General features: G+C 45.5%; 8 protein-coding genes across 8 annotated transcripts; 6 read left to right on the forward strand and 2 right to left on the reverse strand.

The window, feature by feature from the left end:
- Positions 1-443: 443 nt before the first annotated feature.
- PFICI_02468 (uncharacterized protein) lies at positions 444-3,169 on the forward strand (the record flags this gene model as incomplete). Its single annotated transcript, XM_007831049.1, has 7 exons — positions 444-542; positions 852-1,141; positions 1,190-1,613; positions 1,668-2,088; positions 2,193-2,347; positions 2,402-2,707; positions 2,798-3,169. 7 exons carry the CDS (start codon positions 444-446, stop codon positions 3,167-3,169), a joined length of 2,067 nt encoding a protein of 688 aa, XP_007829240.1.
- A 546-nt stretch (positions 3,170-3,715) lies between these two features.
- PFICI_02469 (uncharacterized protein) lies at positions 3,716-4,780 on the forward strand (the record flags this gene model as incomplete). Its single annotated transcript, XM_007831050.1, has 1 exon — positions 3,716-4,780. One exon carries the CDS (start codon positions 3,716-3,718, stop codon positions 4,778-4,780), a length of 1,065 nt encoding a protein of 354 aa, XP_007829241.1.
- A 3,028-nt stretch (positions 4,781-7,808) lies between these two features.
- On the forward strand, positions 7,809-8,800 carry PFICI_02470 (uncharacterized protein; the record flags this gene model as incomplete). Its single annotated transcript, XM_007831051.1, has 3 exons — positions 7,809-8,070; positions 8,192-8,281; positions 8,409-8,800. The coding sequence occupies 3 exons, from the start codon at positions 7,809-7,811 to the stop codon at positions 8,798-8,800; spliced, it is 744 nt and encodes a 247-aa protein (XP_007829242.1).
- A 2,508-nt stretch (positions 8,801-11,308) lies between these two features.
- PFICI_02471 (uncharacterized protein) lies at positions 11,309-12,810 on the forward strand (the record flags this gene model as incomplete). Its single annotated transcript, XM_007831052.1, has 3 exons — positions 11,309-11,450; positions 11,642-11,934; positions 11,989-12,810. 3 exons carry the CDS (start codon positions 11,309-11,311, stop codon positions 12,808-12,810), a joined length of 1,257 nt encoding a protein of 418 aa, XP_007829243.1.
- Positions 12,811-12,842: 32 nt separating this feature from the next.
- PFICI_02472 (uncharacterized protein) lies at positions 12,843-14,486 on the reverse strand (the record flags this gene model as incomplete). The annotated part of the gene is made up of 4 exons (XM_007831053.1): positions 12,843-13,006; positions 13,056-13,445; positions 13,562-14,336; positions 14,391-14,486. The coding sequence occupies 4 exons, from the start codon at positions 14,484-14,486 to the stop codon at positions 12,843-12,845; spliced, it is 1,425 nt and encodes a 474-aa protein (XP_007829244.1).
- Positions 14,487-15,793: 1,307 nt separating this feature from the next.
- On the forward strand, positions 15,794-17,341 carry PFICI_02473 (uncharacterized protein; the record flags this gene model as incomplete). The annotated part of the gene is made up of 2 exons (XM_007831054.1): positions 15,794-17,012; positions 17,073-17,341. The coding sequence occupies 2 exons, from the start codon at positions 15,794-15,796 to the stop codon at positions 17,339-17,341; spliced, it is 1,488 nt and encodes a 495-aa protein (XP_007829245.1).
- A 486-nt stretch (positions 17,342-17,827) lies between these two features.
- PFICI_02474 (uncharacterized protein) lies at positions 17,828-19,420 on the forward strand (the record flags this gene model as incomplete). Its single annotated transcript, XM_007831055.1, has 3 exons — positions 17,828-18,248; positions 18,320-18,585; positions 18,635-19,420. The coding sequence occupies 3 exons, from the start codon at positions 17,828-17,830 to the stop codon at positions 19,418-19,420; spliced, it is 1,473 nt and encodes a 490-aa protein (XP_007829246.1).
- Positions 19,421-19,690: 270 nt separating this feature from the next.
- On the reverse strand, positions 19,691-21,729 carry PFICI_02475 (uncharacterized protein; the record flags this gene model as incomplete). The annotated part of the gene is made up of 7 exons (XM_007831056.1): positions 19,691-19,945; positions 20,022-20,126; positions 20,184-20,954; positions 21,020-21,311; positions 21,391-21,461; positions 21,504-21,592; positions 21,654-21,729. The coding sequence occupies 7 exons, from the start codon at positions 21,727-21,729 to the stop codon at positions 19,691-19,693; spliced, it is 1,659 nt and encodes a 552-aa protein (XP_007829247.1).
- Between the last annotated feature and the right edge of the window lie 4,718 nt (positions 21,730-26,447).

Genomic DNA, 26,447 nt, shown 5'->3' on the forward strand with positions numbered 1-26,447 from the left:
CATTGCGCTTCTCTTTGGTGAAAGTTGTTTGGTGACGAGATGAGGATAGCTTGCAAGGAGTTACAGGGCACTCGCACCAGTTACGGGGCAAGGCCTTGGTAAATGGGCCGAATGGTTAGGTCTTTGCAGGGCTTAACAGGGATGGTAATGCGGGGATTGCGGGGGTTAGCCTCTCCCCTCTCAGCACCCGCATGGGGCAGGATCGGGATCTTGGTTTGACTTTGCTTGAGCTACAGCATCCAGTGGATCAGTGTCAAGGTTATACATATACGAGGTCATTTGATCGATAGAATAGGCCAAACTTCACTTTTTCTGCTTGCCTACCTATCTAGTCCCTCGTTCCACCTACCAGTTCAATGCTCTCTCTGAACCACGCCTGTGTTGCCTTCTCTTTGGGTTGGTCAGGCTCTTCTCGTCGAGGCTCCTGCTAGACGCTGGACACGATGTCCTCTAATGCCGAGGTCAATGTCAATGCACTCGATCGCGACCTATCCTCTACAGCTGTGACAGGGAGCGATGGATCTCGACGCAAGCGAAACATTGTGAGTGTCTCAATTTTGGTGTTTGATGTTGCTTGTGCTAATTGAAAGTTTCAGCGTGCCTGTGACCGATGCAATCAAAATGCTTGCAAGGTGATTGCTCTTCTATCTACGCATCTGCCGCCGCCACGGCCCTAATCAAGGAGCTCATGTCATGGTCTAGTGCTCGCCTGGTATCATCGGTGTCACTTGTCGGCGTTGCGAGGAACAGGCAGTTGACTGCACATACAACAGACCAATAAAGCGACGAGGGGTGGGTTTATTCCAGTTTCTTCAACTTGATTGAGCGTACTTACTGATGGCTCTCGTCAGCCTCCGGTTCGCGGGTCACGGCGCGCCGAACCGCCGCCGCCAACCGCTATAAACCACGGGCAATCGGTCCAGCAGCCTTCACCCAGGAGCATGGACCACATGGCCGCTGATCCTTCGGTTGGGACTCCCAGTGGGCCATCTTTAGCTTCGAGAAGCATCCGGGCAAACAATGACGAAGCCAACGTGAACTCTCCGGGCCTTTCCCATGGCTACTCATTGTATGAAGACTCGATCAAGCCTGATGTGATTGAGGGGCTTGTCGAGGTTTTTCATCACACTATATATCCCATGTACGTGTAGGTTTGGTTTCGCTCCATCGGTGCTGATTATGACTCTAGACGACCATACTTCCACTGGCCTACATTTCAGTCTCAGATCCGTCAACAACTCTACCGCTCTGATTGGGGGATATTTGTTGTTACCATGGCTGTCTGCGCCCTGACGGCGGGACGTCTATACAGCGGCGTGCCTGGCCCCTCACATCTCGACCATGTCCGCTCCAGGGTTGACGCCTTGTCATCCGAATGCTATGCGGCAGCGGTCAAAGCTCTGCCGAGGGACATGGCCACTGCTACCGACTATTGCCAGGCGATGAGGGCGAATGCCATACTGGCGTCTGTTTGTCTTCAAAATGGCCAGCTCAAATCAACTATTGCCCATCTTGGTGACTACACTACTCTCTCGATTATGCATGGCTTTTATGCAGAAGCCAATTGGCCAGCGGGACTGACAGAGATCGAAAAGCAAGAGCGACGTAGGCTGGTGAGCGAGAAATTGAGGATTACGTATACGAGACAATGCTGAGTTTTCCTTTAGTTCTGGGGCGTGTATCAGCAGGACCAATATCTAGCAACTAATTTCGGCCTGCCATCTCGGCAACGCGAAGCAAAGACGACTGTATTATATCCAGCTGAGGTATTTGATGACGAGGACATCTCTGCAACATTTGTTCGATTGAGGCCAGATCGCGTCTCGTTTCTTCGAGGCTGGAATTATTGTACAGACCTGTATCGGCTTTATGAAAACATGGACACGCAGTTAAGAGCATGGCAGCAGGTTCCAGAGGAAGAGCCCAGAGGGACTTTGAACTCGTTTCTTGCCCGTGTCCGGCCTACGCATCACTTTGCATCTGATATACTCCACCTAATCACCACGTTGCACAGGGACTTGCCGCAGGAACTTCGGACAGTCAAGGCCATGACTGGAAATCCACAAAAGGATCGATGCGGCTTTGTTGGTAAGTCTCGCCTCCAAATAACATGTGTAAGGTTCAATCTTGCAGACATGTGCCTCAAGACATCATCTTGGTCTAGGTTGGATAATACTAATGCAGTATCGCAGCCGTCAATATTCTCCTCACCACGAACAATCTCAAGATGCTTCTTGTTGGAGCTGAGAATCCCAACGTACATTTACGTTGCGCTATAGCAAGCGAGTTGTTAGATGAACTTGGAGCTGTCCCCGTCGGCTTTTTCAATGCATCTAGTACTGGTTCAGTAAGACAAATGATAATCGCAGCTATTTGTCCTTGTTGCTAATGTTCCCCACAGTTGCACCACTTGGCACACATCGGCCATGTTCTTGGAAGCGCCATCCAAGCCCCTCTATCCGCGTGGTCATATTTGCAAGTCAGAAATATCCTCCTGATTCTAGCCGACTTTCTGGAAAAGATTGAAAAGTCTCGTGCTGTCACTCCTAGCCTTGGCGCCAAGCTCCGCGTCCAGATCAGTCGCATCGATCAATGCATGCAGCAGACTCGTCAGCGAAATCCCGAATCAGATCTCGTACCCATGGGCCAGAGCTTGCTAATGGGCTCGCCAACCAACAACTCCTCGGGATCTCTGGCCCACTCAAATGTGAGTATCGTGTGCTTGTATTAGTGCTAGAAATGTGCCTTTTGCACGTCCACATCTTGAGGAAAATATGATACTGACAAAATGATTCAGGATCAACAGCTGTCTCCTCCTCCTACTACTACTCTCGCACCTAGCAATCAAATCCCCACACTCCCGCCCAGCATTTCACGCCTAAACCGCTTACTAGGCGTTGGAGATCAGACGGATTCATCACAACAACAGCAAAGCATGTCTACACTTATTGGAGGCTCCACTGTCGCCCAAGGCTTTGGGTTTGACAGCACATTTGAAATGCCACATTCAAATGAAATACAAAATCCCGGATCCAACCTTGTATTTCCGTCTCTTTCAACGTCGTCTCTTCCCACCGACTTTTTCGATGGGTGGCCCATTTTGTCAGGGCAGAATGATGGTTTCGATCCTCTCAACCCATTTGTATCTATAGGTAGCACTCGCGGTTGAGCAGCAAGCAGATGTATATATGCGCTACTGAGTCCTGCCAGGGGAAACTGAAATACGCGAATAATGCGTGGAAGCATTTTGAGTAAGGCTCATTTAGCATTTCTTTTTGGAGGTAAACGAAACTTCCGTCTCGCTTGGTCAAAGTGGGCATTGGCAGAAAAACAAAGATGCATATTCCCAAACGTTCACCGAATAGAAATCCGGCAAAACATGGTCTGGCTGAGGAAAAGCCTAATTGATGTCCTTGTATCGGCTTCGGTTAATTTTAAACCGGTGAAATATCCAAATGCCCGATCCCGAACTCCTCGTTGTCCTGATTTTAGATGGCCGTGGGACAATTGACACTTGGTCGTAGCATGAATATCCTATACCAGAATTTAACAAAGCTTTACTTGGACTAACGCAATCAATGATATAACCGTCGTCAAGAAGTATTCCAATAACATTCTACGAACACAATATGGTCCATGACCTCTTACATTGCTCTATTCTTTTAGTGAGACGAAATTTGATCTACTAGTTCCATATTCATATACTTTTACCACCATGGCTCCATCATCACCCGTGGGCGTCCACCTTGTGGGATCCATCTGCGGCGCCCAGACCGCCGCCGACTCCTTCAGGAAATGCGTCTCTGCCTTCCCTTCTCGCCTCCGCCGCTTACCCGACGGCGAACCCGCGACGCGCTGGAGCTTCACCGGTTGGCAGCGCGATGTATTTTCGCATTCCCCCGTCGTCTTGGAGCAGTACAAGGACGACGGGGATACCGTCGTGCCCCAACAGAGGGCGTCCCCGGCCGAGGTTGCAGAGGTGGTCAAGAACATGCCCCCGCTCAAACCCAAGTATGACGATTTCGCCCTCGAGAGCTACGCCGAGTTCAAGCGGCTGCGCGCCGAGGGCACGATTCCCCAGGGCGTTCGGTTCCTGGTGTGTCTGCCTACCGTGTACTGCGTCATGTCCCTCTTGCGGGCCGAGTTTGCGGCCGCCATTGAACCCCTTTACACCGAGGCTCTGCTCGGGTGTCTGAAGCGCATCGAGGCCGAGATCCCACACGAGGACTTGGCGGTGCAGGTCGATGTGGCCGCCGAGACAATGCTGATTCAGACCCCTCCCGGCGAAGTTATTTTTCATTTCGACAAGTACTGGAATGACGACGCCTTTGAAGGTTCCGTGGAAAGGATTGCCGCATTGGTGGGCAGTGTGGCGCCAGGTGTGGAGGTGGGCATGCACATTTGTTACGGCGACATGAAGCACAAGCACTTTATTCAGCCAAAGGACACGGAGGACATTGTAAGAATCACGAATTCAGTTGCGCAAAAAGCGGGCCGGCCGATCAATTGGGTGCATTTCCCCGTCCCCAGAGATAGAGACGATGACGCCTATTTCCAGCCGCTGGAGGGCTTGAAAACTGGCAGTGACACGGAATTTTTCATCGGCCTGGTGCATCCTCACGATGAAGATGGCTCGCGCAAGCGACTGGAAGTCGCCGCCCGTCATCTAAAAGGGAAGAGATATGGTGTTGCCACGGAATGCGGCCTGGGCAGAGCTCCCCAAGACGAATTCGACACGATTGCGAAAATCTCGACGGCAATTTCCGGTCCGATCATCTAACCTAGGTAGATGTCTATAGGCAAGCCCGAGTCTCTGAAAAGCCAATAAAGACCACTATTAATAATGATGTCGGTATGGATCTAATAGGCTCGTTGGAATTCCCTCCAAGATCATATGCTGTTTGATAGCCACTGCATGGACTTGCATGGGTTGGGAAGCCATCGTCACATCCAAACCCAGTCTTTAATCGTCCTTCCTTGTTCATACTCCATTCAATCCACCTAGAGGACGCAGCGAGTTGGTGACAAGTGATCTGCCCAGCCGTTGCCGTTTACGGCAAAAGTCTATCCAGAAAGGCCGGCAGTGCTGCCGGAAGTATCGCCGGCCTGTGGGGGAATGGTGCTGTGCGCCAGGACAAGTGCCGTGGGGAGGCGGATACCTCGCTAGCACATCTTATGTCAAGTATCAATCTATTAGTAGGAAATCAAACTCGTGGTCCAGCCTGGCAGCATGGTTATGTGAGACCTCGATAGGACCAATGTCGATTTGAAAAGTCCAAGGGGTTGCCAATCGAGCTTCTCGTCGTGCTTGGTTGGAGCTTGAAAGCCCTGAATTTGCTGCTAAGACCTAGTGTTTTTTTTTAATGAATCTGATTGTGTAAGTAAGCATGTGTGCTTTTCGGTGCATACAGATATACTGATTCATGATGAATCACTTTCACAAAATCCCAAGGCAGGTACATTAGGATCTCGGTTGTTGAAATGCTCAATCAATCATAATAGAAGGGATTTTCTTTGATTGTACTCTTTATGTGGCTTTGGAACCTTCTGATTTAGAATTGCCCCGTCGGGCCACTGTAAGCCCACTAAAACAACCACTGTAACTGCTGAATGGGTGGGTACCACTGTGCTACAGAACCGTTTGACTCCGAATTTCTCGAGGCTAGCCGTAAGTTGCTGTTTCATCCAGCAGCCCAGGCCTGGAATCCACCTTTCGCAATTATCGGGATGCTCGGTTACTGCGCGACTTTCATAACGCGCCGTATTCCAGCCTCGCTGGATGAGACGCGAATGCTCCAGCCTGGCTTAGAACGGCCGGCCGAGTGAAAGTGAAGCAACATGACTAGCTGATGTTGCTCATCGCCAATCTTAATGACAGGCATCGAGGCTCACACTCATAGTTTCCAAGATCCGGAAGTGCGGCCAGGGAGGACGTTTGATCCTCGGTCTCTCCCACAGAGGCATTAATGACAGCCAAGGGGTGTATTGATCACTTTCGTTGGCCCATCTGAAGCACTATGGGAGACCACTAGCCAGACAGGCGTCATTGGGAATCTAGTCAATGAGACTAGCATTTGATCAGTTCGCATATGCCGTATTCGGAGCGTTCTTAGGTTATTGGGACTTCTATGGCTCGAAGGCAGAAGTGCCAGCCCAGTGTCTCGTTTCTCGTTTCTTTTAGGGATGCGCTGCCACGAGAGGTTGGCAAGACGGAACAAGATGCATCGCAAGACGAATCAATGTCAGTCTGCAGCGGCATATTACGAGATTACTTCCATGGGATCAACATCCCCACGCGAGCCGCTATTACCTTCCTCGACGCAAAGGACTATCCTGATGATATCGTGCACAAGATCATGGCTCTTGGGTACAAAAATGCGCAGATGTTCATGCTACAAAAGCCACAAATGTCTTTCTTGGCTCTTGATGACCCTGCCCGCATTATTTCATTGTTGAAAGGACGCGATGAGCGAGTGACCTTTCTACGGCGGATTGCTTCGAGGAGGGAGCGTAACCAACGGGGTAAGATTATTTGACTAATATTCCAAGACGCATTAGCGGATCAGATCTGCCTTGAGGCATTGGTATGGTGCTTGACAAAAGCCAGACAGATAAATGGCGTGATCTCTGGAACGCGGTTCTCAATTATGCGCTTAGCGAGGGCAAGTCCTATACCCGAGGTGCAACCGACCATGCGGACCGTCCTATATAAAAGCCATATTATCGCAAAAGTTTCCAGTCAATTCTCAAGAACTGTCTTGTGAGAGTTTGGTTGAAGATGCGCTACCCTTGGTACTAGTACAAACCCTCCATTAGCCACTCTGACTGTTTCGCCTTCTTCTTCTTTTAGTCACTCATCATAGCTTCGCATTACCATAACTAAGATTGAAAGAACCAGCTGATTCACTACTCTTCGTATTTGTAGCTTGGTAGATCCATTTATTCGTTTTGATCCACTTCTCTTTCTCCTGGTGACCTCCGTGTACCTGTATTCACGCACCACTCTCCGTCCTTACAAGATGCTTGGTTTCATTATTCTCTTTCTAAATTTGGTGTTTTCTTCTGTCCGTTGGATAAGTGATTAGATTGTCCTTGCCGTTAGTGCGCGGGACAAATAAATGTATATTCTTAACCGTTCAATAAACAACCTTGTTTCAGCTGAGCTGATGGGGATATGACATACTGCGGACGGATAGCGCCCACCATTCGGTCAAAAAAGTCGCTGATATTAACTTCAAGATACCGACCAATTCACCCTTCTAGAATTTATAAGCCGCGGGTTAGTCTCTTGAATTATATTCTTTTTGACTGGCTCTACCAGGTGGCTCAGTCACACTACTCCGCTTTCAAAAGCGGGTATAAGACGCATAATGGCTTTGGAACCGCACCCAGTGAACCTCCACTATATTTATAAGCCAAACTCAAAATTATGCACTTACCGAATACTTGATCGATTGAAGCTGGGCGACTATGCCGAATATGGGGTGATTCATAAGCTCGCACAATACTTAGTGAAATGTCCGGGAACCAGGTGTAATCTTATTGGTCAATATCACCGGGGAAATTTGTAAGCTCGCACAATAATGAAATGTCCGGTATAACGGTGTCACCTCATTGGTCGGTTTCGCCATAATACCACAGTATAATTTTATATGCATATATGTATTTCTTTTGAAAGTCATCCTGCCAACTATTAGCACGACTTGCAGTTCATGCATCTGAACCCTTACTGTCTTTATCAGAGTGCGCACTAGGGACGACGATCGATTCCACCCATCATACAAGTGAAAACAAAAACCTCTTCAACCATGAGTACCGAAACAGTCCTCCTCGTTGGCGCCACGGGCAATATCGGCGTGTCCATGGCAATCGCCGTGCTGCGCTCCAAGCGTCAGGTCCTGGCGCTGGTGCGCAATCAGGCGTCTGCCGAGAAGCTGTACAAGTACCTCGGGACGCGCGAGGGCGTCACCACGGTCGAGGTTGATGTCATGTCGGATGGCGGCATTCAGAGCGTCGTTGACCGGGTCAAGACGGGCGAATTGCCCTCCTTCCAACACGTTTTCTCCTCTGGTAAGTCTCCGAAGAAGAAAGTTGAAAAGAAGAAAAAAGAGTAGCCTTTAATGCGCATGCCGTCCCTTCTACTTCGCTTTGCCGCCTTTCACGCGGGGTGGTGGCTGACAGTCTTTTATAGGTGGCGGTGATTATGTTCAACGTGATTTATCGACCATATCTCTTGAATACTTCCGACAACAGATGACCTATGGCGTCGAGGTGAATTTCCGTAAGTTTTTTCCCAATTTCTCATGTCTTCTGCGGAAGCCCGTGTGCCCTTTGCAGTGAAAAGATTTGTGATCTACTACGCTCATCGCAGCAAATGCATCAACTGACTTAAAACAATTTACATATAGTCGCCTACCGCGCCACGGTCCCGTATCTCATCGCGCAGGGTAACCCCAAGAGCACCTGGACCATCTGCACGGGCGCCCAGGGCGATTGGGGTCTGTACCAGATGCCTGCGATCGCCCAGGGGGCTTTGTTCAGCATGTCGGCAGTGGCAGCGCAGGAGCAGAAAGAGACCAATGTGCGCTTCAACGAGCTGTACCTCGCGTACCGGGTCGAGGTCGACGACGACGCGGATGCCCACGGTGTCGTGCGAGCGTCCGACTTTGGGGTCATTTACGAGCGTCTATTGGAACGCCCGGACATCCGCGGCATGCGCGTCAAGATTCTGGACGAGTCGGACATTGCCGATCTCAAGTTTGAGCCGAAGGGAATGCCGGTAACACACACAAAAGAATAGATTAGCCCCTGGAACTCATTTAATAGATCAAATGGAAACAGAAAACTGGGTTGAGTTATGTTCAAGCAATAAATGATCAGAGACATAAACGTCCCGCGAGATTGGGACTTGTGGTGTTATTCAGCGAGAATAGAAATGAACATCACGCTTCATTCGTATAATCTCAAAGTACCTGAACTTTACTTTTTTTGTACCAAGAAACCGACAATTAGACTTGGTTCCATAGCAGTGTACACTCGGTAGCTTAACTCGACCATGGATGATAAAGTCGTATCTAGGACATGAATAGGCGAGAACAGCACGTAATTAATTTAACGACTTCGACTTCCTGGTCTTGCTAGACACAAATGCAGATCCTACCTCTTCTCGGGACGCAGACGAGTTGTGCCATGTCCAGCAGGCACAAGATCTGGCGTCCGCAATTATCCACGTGGCATCTATCTAGGCTCTATACGAGATCTACCAGCTCGTTTGTGCCGCGCTTAAAGACCTCTCGATATATGTATTAAGACAGGTCCGAAGCCCCATTTTTATTCTTACGGATACCGATACGAGAGACTCGAGGGATTTACTAAGCGAACCCAAATAATATGACTCACGTTGCGCCCTGGTTAAGAACTAGGATAATGTTCTGAGGCGAATAGCTGCAGCCCTCGGCACCTGCTGCGTAGTGGCGAACGGCGATACTGTCGACGCGACTGACTATATCCAGAGCCAAATTGTTGCGCGGGTCAGCCAGCCGTTATAGATTCCTCGCGATGGGCTCCGTTATGACACAAGTCTTGACGTTTTGAGCATCGAGAGCATAATTGCTAGTGAATTCCAGTCCTGGATCCAGCAACCGTTTCATGCTTCAATCAGCATGACGAACCTTTTGTCAAAAGATGCCACAATCCAGGAGGTGGCCAGATTGTTGTGTTGGGATGATAGGAGGTAGTGGCGACAAGAATAATGTTATGGAGTTGCCACGCATTCAATAAATCAGTGAGTCTTGGGAAATGAAAACCTGCTCTCGTGCATTTGTTGTTGGTCCTGCTGACACTGTCAGGTTCGTGCCGCATCGACCAACCGAGATGGCCATGACATGGAAACTTTTGAGCCTTGTCATTACTGTGGACCGGTCGCCCGGAACAGCATATACCGGAAACTCATGTATCAAGTCTTTTTATTTTGCAAAATCAGGTGCCGCTAGGGCACTACGACTACGACAGTGACCAGCACAACGACTCAGACCCCGACCGTGTCGATCACCACGGGAATTACTACCTTTATTGCAACAACTTCGATCACTACGACAGTAACGACCACGTCTACAAGCACATCCACTGCCCCCGGTGGTGCCACAGTCACTGCCGCGGATGGGGATGCCTATACCGGACCAGCGCCGGTTAGTATTTCAACCTTATCTTTTTCCAAATTTCCTCCTCTTCCTCTGTTTCTTTTATCTCTTTATGCGCAAGAGACAGATAAATATTGACTGGAGTTTTATATACTGACCTTTCATTGAATCATTAGGGAGGAGACGGCTGCGGGTGCACCTTTTTTGTTATATGCGGTAGCAACAGTCTCCGGTTCAATTATGTGTACATTGACGACACGGCAGTCGACTATTTTGCGTGCATCGACACCTGCAACCATGACATTAATTGCAACCAAGCAGACTTTGACCTGGACAGTAATAAGTGCTACATCAGCAATCTTGGGACAGACGGTATGCGAGTAAATATTACTCGTGATAATAGTGTTTCAAAAAACTTTGAGACGTGTAGTTCCCCCTTTCCCCCCCAGTGTGCGCCTTTCCCTTTTTAGACGCTCCATAGCTTTTTTCTCTCTGAAGTATCATGTTTGCTGGTCTGGAGGGGAGAAAGGATGGAGAAATGATGGAGGATTGTCCGTAAGTTAAAAAAAATATACCGACGGTTTCCCTGGTATACGAATTGGTTCAAGCTGTCATGGTTTATTACCATTAGACGCCTTTGTTGCTGTCACAATGTCTGTCAATTCGATATCAGAATGCTTTATTGTATAAAAATGACACCTCAGAGTTTGAATAAGATGTAGACAAGCTGTGTACGTTGGTTTTTAGCGTAGAGATAGATTCAGCTAAGCGTACTAGGTACCTGTGTAGATATCCTGCAAGTCTGAGAAAGACTCTCCAAGCAAAAGACAGGGCAACTGTCCCAATTGAAAGGATGCTCAGGACGGTTTGCTCGGAAAGCGGCGTAAAATTCAATCACTCCAAAATAGCTTCAGGCAACCAGAATTCCCAAGGTGCTGTCATTCCGAGCCAGGCACTGAGCAGGTGTTATGGTCTTGGTAGCGGGCTGGCAAGTGGGCCTACATTTATAGTGAGCTGTCGGTGGGTTGTACGCCTAGCTGAGCAGCACCATTCAATTGCCCCCACCTTCTTTAGTTCAGAGCTAGGTCCAAAGTCACGCTAAATAGCCGACTAGCGCAGTTTGGGATGCACGCATGTCACTCGTCATCGGATTCGTATTCCCGGATACGATGCGCTCCCGCAGCCCGCCCTCACAATCTTCTCCCTGGCGTACTTACTTCGGTCCCTACAATGGATACTCGTCGCCAACGACGCCTCGGACACAGGAAATCTCGAAATGGATGTGTGCAATGCAAGGAACGCCATATCAAGGTAGGTTGACACTGCGCCCGTCGCGTTTTGACGATTTCAACGACTTGTCTGTGTCTCATCAAAGCTCAACCGAGAATGATAGTGCGACGAGCAACGCCCCTGTAGTAAATGTTTGCGGCATCAACTGCCGTGCAGCTTGTTGAGCCATGCTTCTTCACCAGCGACTTTACCTCTCGACATCACCACTCCAGGGCCTGAGATTCAGGCAGCATCTGAGCAACAGCATTCCCATTCTGCAACTGATGATCCTACCCGTCCGGCCGTCGATTGCGTGCCAGTCGAGGCAGCAGCAGCAGCATTAGGGTCAGAATCGCAGACAGCCCCTCGGATTGCCGACAGACCTGATCGACGCTCTTCGGCGGAGTGGCTACAGAGCTTGCGCTTGTGGCATCACTACACTACGCAGACGTGCTATGTTCTGCCTCGGTCAAAGCATCATGTACAAGTGTGGAAAACTGCCGTGCTTGAAGCGGCGCATTCACATGTAGGTTCTGCCGTCTTGGCTCGCAGGAGTCATGTCCATGCTCATCCAACATAGGCTTTTCTCATGGACGGTATGCTGGCTATCGCTGCTTCACACTACGCCTTTGTATACCCGCAGCATCGAAATGAGTATACTCTCATCTCTATGGAGTACCAGACCCGCGCGATCGAATGGTTTGCCACGCGCCTCGACCACATGAATGATGACAATTGCGATGCCTACTTCTTTCTGGCATGCGTCATCTTCATGCTCAGCCTATGTTCAATAGCCCAATCTGGTAGTATGGGGGTCACCATCACCTGCTCTGATATTGCACAATCCTTGTCTCTTTTACAAGGAATAAGGGGTATTTTGGACTACAAACCCATTGAAAGATGGCCAGCCGAGAACACGGAGCTCGCCATTTTGTTCAGGAATCCTCGGACTGCTGTAGAGACCCGCATCGAGTCCCCTTTCTCAGCTCGGCTTGACACAATCAACCCACTCCTTGATACACTTCCGCAAGGACTGGAGGTCATGAACACTCGTTCTGTATGCTTGTTAGCATTAGACACCCTGAGGACTACGCATCGGGCCTGCAAAAATGTCCAGCCAGATGAAGCAACCGTTTGGAGGTGGCCGTTCACTTTGCCGCCTTCGTTTCTTGGTTTGATTTCTGGTGGGCAACCTGTTGCACTGATCATTCTCGCGCATTTCGCTGCACTAGTACGTTCCTATGAGCACGTCACTTGGTCCAGCAAAGGCTGGGGGATAAACGTGATGTTGGTGGTGGAGAGGGCCTTGGGTCAGGAATGGCAGGCCTGGATTGAGTGGCCAAAGTACAGCCTGAAAAACGAGATTGACATTGATTCCATGGATCTTGACGTCAATACCTAGATAATCAGATGTGTTTGTGGATAAGATACCGCTCATCGGTCTAGTGTATGAACGCAAATCCCATTGCCCTTGATATGGTAGGATGAACAGTCGATGCTGGCTGCTTTCGGTACTGTATCACAAGAAAACGCAAGACACCGGTACAGACACGCTTCTAGTGTTGGCACGTTGGGGGAAGAATGATGACTGCCGTCGTCTATTGAAAGTGATACTATCGAGATCGATTTCTGGGATCCTACTCTTACATTGGATCTCGGTTTCACCTGCGATTGCCTTGGTATTTGCAATGAAACGAGGCGACATTCTCCCCTTTTCCGGATTAAAACGCCACTCATATTTGAGCAAAAGATGGCAGAGCAAAACCTTGAGCTCATTGATTGCAAAGAAGCGGCCCGGACAAGCATGTTGGCCGTGGCCAAAGAGGGTATACTCAGGAGTTGTGGTGGCCAACTGCCAAGAATTTTCTTGACCGGACTCTTGGCGCTTCTTGACAAAGCGTTCTGCATCAAACTTCTCTGGCTCGTCATACACCTCTGGATCCATAAAATTGGCCGCAATCATAAGACGCGAACCCTTTGGCAGGACCGTTCCATCGGACAAGGTCACCTGCTGCTCCACGTAGCGGTTCATCGAGGCTAGAGGTGGTACAAATTCACATGTTAGCCAGTTTCTCGGTGAAGAAATGCATATCCAGACTCGAGGTTGCCAGCCGATAGAAATGTGCGTCCTGACGTTTCGAGATGTCACTTACTGATAGACATTGGACGAACCCGTTGTGATTCCTTTAGAAAACTGTCCATCAAAGTCAATTTGTACAATGCAGTCTTGCTCCACCCGTGCTCGCCAATAACTTGAATCACTTCCGACCGCAGCTTCTCGGCGACTTCGGGGTACTCGCAAAGGTCCAAAAGCGCCGCAGACGAGGTTTCCGTCGTGGTATGAATCGCAGCCATGGTCAAGGCCAGCTGGGCGGCAACATAATCCGTGTCTGGCTTGGTCGCCACCTGGTACATCCAGCCGAGGGAGTCGGCCACCTTTGGAGGCTTCTGTCCCGCGGCCTGGGCTTGGCGGACTTTGTCGATACGGCGCTGCACCTCGGGATCAATGAGCTTGTGCGCATCCCTGACGGCCTTACGAAGCGTGGCGCTCTGGGGTATGAACCAATACGCGATTGGACGAGCAATGCTAGGAACGAGACGCATTACGTGTGCCACGATAAAAGTGTCCATCGTGTAGGCCTTGGAGATTTTGAGCCACCGTTCATTGCGGCAAAGGGGCAATCCCAGGAATACGCGAGATGATAGACGAGCGACAATTTCAGTCATGTCGTCCTTCAAGTTGCGGCTGGTCCATTCTGGGTGTTGTCCAATCGCACAATTGATTGAGTCGACAGTCTCATCGACAAGATCTTCGGTGACCAATCCCAGACTCTGCGTCAGCTTGATTCTCACCGTGTCCTGGATCAACTTGTCGTCGTGATACGATTGCTTATGTCCTTCGAATCCGGGATAATTGATGAAGAAATCCTGCCTAGCTTGTAAGAATAACAATCAGCGTCGAGAATTCCGAGGAAAACGTACAGGTGCAAAGGCTTTCATCAAAGACAACGAGGGGATGTTCTTGATTTCATCTGCATATCGAGCGGGCAGAACAATCTTTGGCCCAGTTCCACTCATGATTTGAAACGGCCCCGACGTCTTTTGTACAAACACTTTCGTCAGCCCTGATCCATCCCAAAGTTGCGAGCAATGCAAGCATGGTAGGAATTGTCAATTTACCTGTTGCAAACCCTTTGCCAGTGTCTCTCTGGCATGGTACATCCAACTCTGCTTTGGGCTCTTGTCGTCAACTGCGATTAGGGGATATGCAGCATACGGACGTTGCTGATTGAACCAGTGATTGATGACGCCGAGAAAGACAACTCCAGCAATAAAGGAAACCCAGCCGCCGGGAACGCTTTCAAATAATGAGCCGGACAGCATCCTGAACAGTCGTTTGGTGTGCTCTGCGCCAGAGGATTGTGCTTGAGGTGGAAATATTGAGGGATGTTTGTTGCATTCAATGTCGGATTTCCAGTAAAAGGATTGACGGGTTTATATGTCGGACATGTTCTATCGATTGTGGGGGCATCATGTATGTTGATGCAAGGAGAACCCTCAACTAGATTGGGGCTTTGAGGTGCCCAACTACACAAGATCTACTCTATGCACGGGCCGGCGGCTCTGGGGCTGTGACATTGGCACAAATTCCCCTCTAATAAATGATTGATGCTTTCGTTCTTTGTGTGAAACATGAACAGGTACCGAGAATCTGCGTCGCTGAGCTTTTCGTGCCAACGCTTTACATGTGTCGTGGCAGTCGATCTTCATTACCGGCCGTGTTCGCCACGACTCCCGAATACGCCGTGTTCTAAGATGGACATGAATGTGCCTACCCGCATGGTAGTCTGAGGGTGTCATTGTAAAAGTCTGTCACTTGATTGGGTACGTCGTAAAGAATGCCCCATAATACGACACTGATGACTCCACAATACGACGGAAGCGGCGCACTATGTTGGATATAGTAGAGTTATAGTGAAAGTCCCGTGCACTATCCCCAGACTTGACTAGCAACACGGTGTTCCTGTGCATATGCATGACCAATGACCCCTGAGCTACCTTGATGTTTCTTTGCATACTTTCTGGGCGGAGAATAACTCCAGAGCAGGAATAGTTACTATCCGACCAAGCAGAGCCCAACCGTGCTACACAAAACAGAATATGGGCCCACATTCAATTGAACATGGACATCTCCTTGATAAATGCACATATATACCACCTATGTTTGCGTTTCCGAGAGTACAGGTCATTCTTTTGTGCCATGCTCGGGCTGCCTACGTGACACGTCGAAGGCTTCAAATCGATTGGCCTTGAGGAGCCATTTTTAAAATCGTCCAGCTTTCGTCCCTCCACGACCCGAGCTCCGAACCACCCACAGTATAAACATGCACGACCCCCGAGCCGCAAGCGCCGACAGCGGTTTTGACGAACCCAAAAATCCATCCACAGAAGAAACAAGTGGACATGAGGCTGCGCAAGAAAGCCATATTGTCTGGTGGGACGGCGACGACGATCCAAAGAACCCGTACAACTGGGCGACTTGGCCAAAAATGGTCAACACGGTGCTCATAAGTGTTCTCACCTTTGTGACGCCTCTGGCTTCGTCCATCTTTGCCCCGGGCATCCCAGAGCTCATGGTCGAGTTCAAGTCTTCCAACACGGAGCTTGCAGCCTTTGTCGTTTCTGTCTATGTTCTCGGATTCGCCTTTGGTCCGCTGTTTCTGGCGCCCTTGTCGGAAATGTACGGCCGCTTGATCATTTATCACGTGTGCAACATTTGTTTCATGGGCTGCACGATTGGCTGCGCGCTGGCTCCCACGTTGAACGCCCTCATCGGACTACGCTTTGTGGCCGGTATTTTTGGGTCTTGTCCATTGACCATTGGAGGCGGCAGTATAGCCGACATGATCACGCAAGAAAAGCGAGCGTCCGCCATGGCCGGCTTCAGTATCGGACCCCTGATTGGACCAATCATTGGGCCCGTCGTGGGAGGAGTTATACAGAGCAAGCTGGGATGGAGATGGGTGTTCTGGGTCTTGACCATGGTCAGTGGGGCCGTGACCATTGCCATGGCCGTCTTTTCGCGTGAGACGTATGCGCCGGTGCTGCTGCAACGCAAGACGGAGGCGGTGAGGAAAGAAACGGGCGACGAGAGATGGCGCTCCAAGTTGGACAGCGGGCTCTCGCACAAGGAACTGCTCAAGAGATCGCTCCTGCGGCCCCTCAAGATGCTCTTGTTTTCTCCAATCTGCACCATATTTGCCCTGTTCCTGGTCATGGTGTACGGATATCTCTACCTGCTCTTTACATCCGTCTCCTACGTCTTTCAGCAGCAGTATGGGTTTGGAACCACCAGTGTTGGACTCGTCTATCTCGGGTTGGGTGTTGGCTCCTTTATTGGACTGGCAGTTTACACGGTGGATAGCAACAGGGTGGTCAAGTCGCAAGCAGCTTCGCAAGGTGTAGCGAAACCAGAAGTTCGACTTCGGCTGCTACCGCTGGGCGCATTCATTATGCCCTGCGGTTTCTTCATCTATGGCTGGACGGCTCAATACAAAACACACTGGATCGCTCCAATTATAGGTCTCGGAGTCATTGGTGTCGGTAAGAATTTCGCCGCCCATTCTTTGTTCTTACATGACAGAGAGCTAACGAGGTACATAGGCAATTTGATTTGTTTCATGGCCGTCAGCATATATCTTGTTGATGCCTACACAACGTATGCCGCTTCTGCTCTCGCGGCCAATACTGTGATGCGGTCGATTGCTGGTGCAGTCTTGCCGTTGTGCGGCCTCAAAATGTACAACCAACTCGGTTTAGGATGGGGCAATTCGTTGCTTGGATTCATTGCGATTGCCATGCTTCCGATCCCGATCCTTATTCTGCGATTTGGAGAGGGACTTCGGCTCAAGACAAAGATGGATGCTTTGTGAGAGTACGTGGTAAGATAGGATAGCATATAGACAGTATATAAGACGTCAAAATGTAATGTTTATGGATAATTAAAAGATGATTGAGAATTTTGCGCGAAACTCACGGCTCATGAAATAAAAACATTCAACGCGCATGTAGAATGCAGTGTAATGGCTTGTTTTTAGCGGGGGAATACATGTTGTACCTGTGCTTAGCATCGTGGGGGTGCTGCTCCTAGGCGGGGATTGGTACTGTAGGCAGGCGCTTTAGTGCTATCAATCGCTCAAGTGCTTATCTATTTCCATTACCTTCCAACCCCAACACTACCGGACAGGACATTGTCGCCACCTTGTCGAACGATTCGAATAGTGAGGAGTCGATGATGAGTCGCTTCATATAATGCGGAAGTGTTGCAGACGGTTTGATCAAGGAAACGCAGCTCATTTTTGCACAACGCTCGCCGCCCAACCCGCATGTCGTCGAGTGGGGTTCCGCCTGTAGCGGAGATGGCCAGTAGCCCCAAGCCGAGGCGATCGCGGGGAGGCTGCTGGACGTGTCGAAGGCGGCACAAAAAGTGCGACGAGGTCCGGCCGATCTGCCTTCGATGTCAGCATGGCGATTTCCAATGCGAAGGATACGGTGTACGTCTCACGTGGAGCGAGGGAGACGCGCCGCGGGACGTTCAGCAAGGTGTCGCCGTACGCCCATTTCGAAGACGACGGCGGATGAACCGATTGCCCGCGCAGGACGGCACAGAAGCCAGGCTTGGTGGTACCGGCCCTTCTGGCGCACCTTCAGGCTCAGATGTTGGAGCACATCTCGATGAGCACGAGATGTACCTTCTTTGCTCGCAGTATCAGGATGACATGCGCCAGACGAGCCAGCGTTCCATGCAGCGAGAGGTGGAGGAGAGACTGCTCAAGGACTGTCAGTAAATGTCAGCCCGCACCCTTCCATAGATACCTCGAGACTAATATGCTTTCTTCCCGTGTTTTCAGTCTCCACGAGCGGCTATCTCACATTGACTGGAAGATCGGGACCCGACAATCTTTTCAGCTCAGAGATCATCCCCCTTTGTGAGACTCGACCGGCATTGCGCCATGCCTTTGTAGCCTACCAGGCAGGTCTGGAAGACGACTGTCAATCCGTAACCGCTTCATATTTACAACTTGCTCTTTCCGAGTACAGCCTCGAGTTGCAACAGCCTGAACGGCTGCAAGAAGACGCGACACTCGCCACGGGAATACTTCTCTGCAGCGTTAGCGTAAGGACTCATGAGACCGTTTTACTTTCTGACGCTGAATCATGTCTAGATTAATTCCTCATATATCTGGACACCGCTGTTGAGAGGGTTGTACTATGTTCTTCAGTCTCGGCGTTTGCTCGAGCATACCAGGCGGGACCGTCTTACCCAACATCTACTCGAAGTTGTCGGCCTGCTTGACCTGCCACATTTCACGCTGAACCGCCTGAACAAGCCACTCCATATATGGGACCAATTTGTGGCGCCCTACAAATCTGCTGGAGTCGAAGAGAGCACTGGGCTCCCATACTCACTTCTCAACATCTTGGCTGATATTGCTCTGCCCGACACGGAAGACAGATTGCTTGCGTGGCCCGGCGAAGTTGCTCAAGATCTCATACAGATTCATTTATGGGAAGCTTATCGGACAGCAGCCATCCTACACTCCCGTATGCTCAAGATAGGCTCGGGCAAATGGGAATGGCAAGGTGACACTACACAGCAGCCGTGTGCCAAACCAGGCCTCTCAAATTCTATCTTATTGATGAAAGCATTCGCCTCAGTCCAAGCCATATGCGACAGCAAAAAGGATGCCTATGCTCGTCCTCTGGCGTCAGCTGTGCTTTATCCGCTATTCATTGCAAGCATTTGCACACACGAGAATACCAAGGAACGCTCCATTGCCAAGGATTTGTTCCACGCATTTCGGCATCAATGGGAAAGACTTGAGAATCAATTGGAATGGGAATTTGTTCTGGAGATTTGGGAGCGAAGCCGATGTCATACTAGGACAACACCACTTGACCTGGCAACCCAATTTGCCAGAGAGCTGAACATAGAAGTTCACCTCTACTAAGTTGGCGTCATGGTGGCTGACACGTATTGCCTGTCCCTAACGGGTGAATGGAACAATACTCAAGACGGAAACACAACCGGATGGGCTTTGGGATACAGGATAGATACCAAATCATTTTACTACTTCAAAAAAAGGTGTGCTTTCCGATCCCCGCTGAGGTTCGATCGAGTTCCACCACATCACTGACAAAACTATGTAGATATTCTTTCTCGGCTTCCCTTGATTCAAAAACGAATGAACAATCAATTTCGGTCGAAAGAAATGTAAAGCTCAGTGGCGGCCGCCAATGAAGTGCTTCTGTTGGTCTTCTATGAGCTGGAAATACCGTGGTCCATTGGAAGTCCTGAATTTCTTGCCCCAAATGATCATGGGGATAAACAAGATACTGATGACGAATGAAATCACGGCCATTATGATACCGGAATTCGTCAACCCAATGTTAATCATGGGGGTGACGGCAAACGGAATACCGATGCCGATGATGTTTCGCCAAAAGGCAATCACCACAAAACACTCACCAGCCAGCTAGGCACGATCTCGTTAGCTTCATGACAGGATATGATGGATGGCATTTGAGACAAGAGGAATATTTCTTGCTTACTGCTTCGTAGGTATCCAACACAAGAGTAAAAGCAGCATCGCCTATGGCACCTAGACCAAATGCAAACAGACCTCCGGAAAAGGACAGCATGGTCGGGCTCCATAACTAGAGAGACGGTCAGCGTCTAGAAGAGAAAACAGGAATATCTCGGGATAGATGTACCTGTTCCAAGCCAAAGCCCGAGAGGAAAAGTCCAATCGACATAAGGAATGCCGGTGGGAGTAAATGGTAGAGACGCATTTCCGGCTCATAGTAACCTTGATTTCTCCTGGAAAAGAAGCGCACACACCAATCACTGACTACACCACCGTAGAAGCTTCCAATGAGGTTGCCAATAAAGGGCCCCACGTTCAGGTAGCCCAGATGGGCCGTATCCAGGTTATAAGGCGGAACAGTCGTCACGGTTGACCATATGGAAGCCATGACCACGAGCCAACACACTCCCGACGCGTACTGAAGTGAAGCAAAGATGACGTGAGGAAAGGCGTTGGTGTAGAGTGGAAAGTAGAACAGTTTGGTCAGCGACTCTGGCGTCGTCGTGGTCCACCTCATGCGTTCCCGGTACGTGTTCATGGGAATGGCGCTGGAAGTGATGGCAGCGGTTGACGAAGTGCGCAACACTGGAGCCATGCCCTTTTGAGAGTCACTGTCTTTGCCCACAGCCGAGCCTTCTGAATCGGCGACAACGGCGGGAGTCACGATGGGTCGACCTCCACTGATGACGGGTACGTATTTGGTCTCCTCGTAGCCAAAGATGAAGACCACGAGCAAGACGGTCAGGCAAATGGCTAGCGTATAATAGGACCACCGCCAACTGCTATTGGAGGCTTGCACGCCGGCAGCCATGGGGGTCAAAAAGCTACCCATCATGACTGCCGTCAAGTAAGTGGCATTGATGGTTCCACGCTGATGAACAAAGAACAAGTCTGCAAGCTGTATCACCAGATGAGTACCCTTCTAGTGCGACTGAGGCCCGAATGTAATGGAGAGGTGCTTACCGTCATTTGTGCAACAGTCTCATTGACCGAACCAGCAAGTCCTGAGAGTAGATTGGTCAGGTAGAGCTCCGTCAGCGTAGTCATGCGCGCGCTCCACCAAGTGACGGCTGCGAGGACGGCAGTGGTCAAGATATACGTCGACCTGCGTCCGTACTTTATTGAAAACGGGATAACAAAGACGCAGCCCAGTGCACAGCCGGCGCCGTTCGCAGACAGGGAATCGTTGAGCTGCTCGTACGTGAGGTTCATGTCTTCGGACATTTGCACCCAAAAGTTGGTCTGTATCGATAGACTTTGCCCCGTGTTAGCCGCATGATGCTTTTGCGCGCGTTATTTTGATTCAGAAGTGGGCATGGAAAGGCATGACGAACGAGGTAAAGATGACTAGCGATATGCCAAACACAAGCGCCCAATTGACGCCTTTCCTCCACGAAGTCCAGTTCTAATTGCTTGATTAGTAACATGATCTCAGAGGACTACGGACTTGCGTGCTTTGACGACTTGCCAGTGGGTCATTGGGGTCGTCCATGGGTGGAGGCTGTAGGCAAATTCCTTCCGCAGAGGTACCAGACTCTATACTATCGTCAGTCAGGTAGCTCGGGGAGAGCTTGCGGCATCGCCTTGAGGTTCTCACCATTATGCGATACCCTGGTGAGAAGAAAAGTTCCAGGCGGGTGGCCTTCAGGGTCCGGTAGAGTCGGGCTGACCATGGTTTGCGATGAGCTTTGGACAAGCGTACTGGTGTCGAAGAGTAGTGAATTATGTTGAAAATGACATGAAAGCTGGACGCAATAATCCACGCGTGCGCAGTGGCATGTCTATATTCGGTCTCTAGATATTCAAAACCCCAACATCACTGTCGGCTCTATCTACAGTTCCGCCTCCTACCTATCAATACATGGCCCATGCTGGCCATTCCGGGGTAGTTTGGAGTTTGCAACTCCAGCCCTCCAGTCATGGACAGGGGCTGCTATCTATCGCAACACACTAATGTAGATGTGTAGTTATGGAGCCATATGGCCCCCGCATGCCCTAGAGGCGCGCACGCGCGTTCAAAGGCCAGAGAAAAAGACAGTTCGGGGAAAGGTGGGTAAATTCAGGTACGGACTATAAGCCGTCTTTAGACGGGAAACTATATATATACGAAGGTGTTTTACGGGGCACTTTTCCCTAAAATTTTACTACTCCCCTTTATAAAATATTGCCTCCGGTACATTTTATTTATTTATTTATAATATAATTTATCCGCGTAAAATATTTTTTTTATAAAATAAATATAAAAAAAATTACGTAATATAGCTTTTTTATTTATTTTTCCTTAAATTATATAACCCGAAATATTCCTAAATTGTCGCTTTTATCCGTTTTCGGGCGTTTATTAATTCCGGTAATTTCGTTTTTAGTTATTTTAACGGAGGATTTGCTATTTAAATTATTATAAACGGGTTTATTATTAGCTAGGGTATTATTATCCGTTATTTTTTAATAATAAAATATATTTATTTTAAATTTATTTATAAGTAATTTTATTCCTAAAATTATTTCGAAAATTGCCTTTAAACGATTTAAGCGGTTTCGGTTATTTATATCGTATTTTTTAAATTTTTTAATATTATTTAAAAGTTTAAATATAATTATTTAAAAATTAAGGATTATTTTTAAAACGGATTAGTTATTATTAACTTATTTATTTTAAAGATTTTTGCTTTAATTTATAAAAGGTTTTTTAGGATATTTCCCTAATTATAATACCTAAATTATTTTTAATAATAGTAAGTTTAAAAGCTATTTTAATATTAATTAATTCGTTTTTAATTTAGCTTAATCGTTGCTTTTAGTTTATTTTATTTAGTTTAATTCGGGATATATTTATTTATAATACTATTATTAAACGTATTAGCGATCCTAGGTTGGCCGTTAATTAAGCCTTAATTGCGTTTAATTATATTATATATTTTATAATTAACGGTTTAGGAACCTAGGATCCTAAAAAAAAGGGTAAAAAAGCTTTATTTTAAAATTTAAACGTTTAAAATAAACGTAAATTGGCTTGAATTAACGAAAAATTTATAAGCGAAATGGCTTATTTTAAAATTAGAAAGGTGTTGCACGGATGTTAATATAGCATCGTATAGTGCATAAAATTAGCTTTATAACGTATATTATATCGTTATAACAGCTATAAAACCTATTAAGATATCGTTAAATAACGATATATGGGAAATCAATGGAACTTACCCTGTACTAACCTATAGTTAGTATAGCACCATTTATAGCCATTATTTATAATATTGTATAATTAATAAGTTATTATAATTGACTATTATAGCCATTATGGCCATTGGAACCTATTGGAATCTAATAAAACGTTCCATTGGATCCAGCCCTATTAAATATGGCTAATACACCTGGCCATAATGGCCCTGGGTTATAAGGTAACCTATATTATAAAAATCTATAGATTTTAATAGTTTTTTCGATTATAAATTAATTTTATTATTAATTAATTTAATTATAAATCTAATTTATTAGTAATATATTCCAGAATGTTTTTATTAGTTAATTTTATAAGTATAAAAGGTAGTTATTCCTCCGTAATTAGTTATTTTTTTAAGCTTTAATAAATTAGTTATATAGCCTTATAATTACCTTTTACGGCCTGATTTTATAAATTATATAAACGCTTTTTTATGCTTAAATTTATAATTTATTAATTATATTTTAAAATAAGTTATAAGCCCGGTCTGGTATAATATCGATTATATTAAAAACCGGATTTTATATCGAAAATTATAGCCGCTTTTTTAAATAAATTAATTTAACGTAAATTTTAAAATTCCGTTATAATAGCCGATTTTTTATAAAGCCTATATATAAGTTTATATAAGCCGTAATTATATCGAAAATTATAATTAAATGGCTAATTATAGTAATTTTACCCGTTATAACTATATAACGGTTATAAAGTTATTTATAATTAGTTTTTATTATAATAGCCGATTTGCTATAGTATTTTATAGCATTTATTATATTATATTATAATATTTAGATCTTTTTATATATTTTATCGATAAAATAAAAGAATTAATTTTTTTTATTTTTATTTTTTTAATAATTTCTTTACCGTTTTTAACGATAATTATACCGTTATAACGGTAAAAAATTCGGCAAAATAGATAATTTTATCCGTATTATTGCCGGATATTAGATACCGGAAAAATAAAAATTTTCCGGATCCGGAAACTAAAATACGTAAAAATCTACGTTATAGTTATATTTTAAACTGCTAGGAATCGATCGGCTTTTTAAAATTACCGATATATATAATAATATAACCGATATTTAAAAAACCTAGGTATTACTTTTAATTTATTAAAATTTAATAATAAAACCGTTAAATTTAATATTTAATAAAAATAAATTTATATAAAGCTTTATCGATTTTATAATTAGCTTATTAAAGCACCGGACCCGTATTACGTTAGTAATTATATTTCGAATTTTATATTATAAAATTTAAAAATTATAATTCGTTAAACGAGTTTATATTTATTTTTAAAAGATATATTTTAAAGCTTTTAAGCGTTAGGGCTAAAATCGACGATATCGATTAAAAAACGATTTTTATTATAGCCTTTTAATTAGCTTATTTTATATAAGCTAACCGTTAACGTAGTGTTTTACGGTTTATAAATTTATTTATTTTCGAAAGGTTAATTACGGATATTTTGGATAAAAACCGACGGGATCCGGATACGGTTATAGGAAATTTTTATTATACGAATAATAAGAAATCCCGGTTCCCCCGATTTAATTAGAATTAACGGGAAACCTAAAGCGGAAATAGGAAAAATTCGAATAAATCGAATAAAAGGAAAAAATCGAATAATTCGAATAATTTTAATAATTCGAATAATTCGAATAAATCGAATAATTTAAATTCGATTATATTTATTACAAATTAAAAATTTAAAAAACGGGGAAATTTACCCCGTAACAAAAATTTAGATAAAAACGAATCGTTTTATATTTTTTCGAATATTTCGAATAATTTAAAAAAAAATTAATTATTTTTTTTAAAAATTAATAATTATACGATATAAATTTCTTAAAATATATATCGAATAATAAGTATTTATTCGATAATTTTATTATAAAATCGGATTTTTTACCGATTATTATAAATAATAGAAAAATATTTTTAAAAAAAATTAGAAATATTACGCTTTTTTTCGAAATTAACCGGGAAATACGTAAAATAACGTTATTAAACGTGTTTTATATACCGGAATTTCCGCTAAATATTATATCCGGCTAATTATATTATTAAAAAAGCGGTATTATAAACGGAAATAAATTATATAATTTTAAAAATAAGCCTTTTGCTACGTTAAATTAAAAAAAACGTAAATCTTTTTTATATTTAGCTAATAAATTAAAACCTAATATAATATATTTAGCTATAAATCTACTAAAAATAATAAAAAAAGCCCGTATAATCGGTTTAAATTACCCGGAACCGAATTCGGATACGAAATTTAACGAAATTACGGATTTCGAGGAAATCGAATTAATTTTTAATTATTTAAATTTTTTTATAATTACGGAAAAATAGTATAAACGATTTAGCTATTTTAGCTATAATATTTTAGCTAAAATAGCTAAAATAATTACGGGGATTCCTAAAAAAAATAAAAAAAAAGGATTTAAATTGCGAATTTTATATTTCGGGAAAATTTACCTAAAATTAGCCCCGTATAAATCCGAATAAGGCTAATAAACCGTTAAATTGTATTTATATCGATATAGTTTATATTACTTTTTTTAGCTATTCCGGTTATAAATATATAATTGTGACGGGACATTCACTCTATACACTTACAATTCTCAAGGGGATCTTCAAACTAGATTAGTTAAGCTCTATAGGAGCTCCTGGATGGGTATATAGATACGACCTACCCTCTATTTCATTTATACAAAATCAGACTACTTTCAATCACTTATTCATGCCTATACACCGCTCCTATCAGGTGATATCGAAACCCTAAATCACAAGCTCCTCTGATTATTATAATAATTAGTTTTACGGATAATAAAACCGGATTTTAGGAAATTAAATTTTTTAAAAAAAAATCCGATATATTCGATATTATAATAAATAAAATCGAATATTATAAAACCTAATTCGGAAAATATCTAAATATTATTCGTATAAATAATAATAAAAAATTTTCCCCGGTTAAATTAAAAAATTATTTAACCGAAAAAAGGATTATTTTCGAACTTATAATTTTTTATATATTAAAATAAAACGGTATAGCCGAATATATAAACCGGATTATTATTAAAAAAACTAAAACGGTTTTTATCGATTTATAACTCTCGAAAAATTTTTAAGAATTTATTATAAAAGCAATAATTTATTTAA

The sequence above is a fragment of the Pestalotiopsis fici genome, assembly GCF_000516985.1.
Source record: "Pestalotiopsis fici W106-1 unplaced genomic scaffold PFICI_Scf_2, whole genome shotgun sequence".
NCBI classification, from domain to species: Eukaryota; Fungi; Ascomycota; class Sordariomycetes; order Amphisphaeriales; family Sporocadaceae; genus Pestalotiopsis; species Pestalotiopsis fici.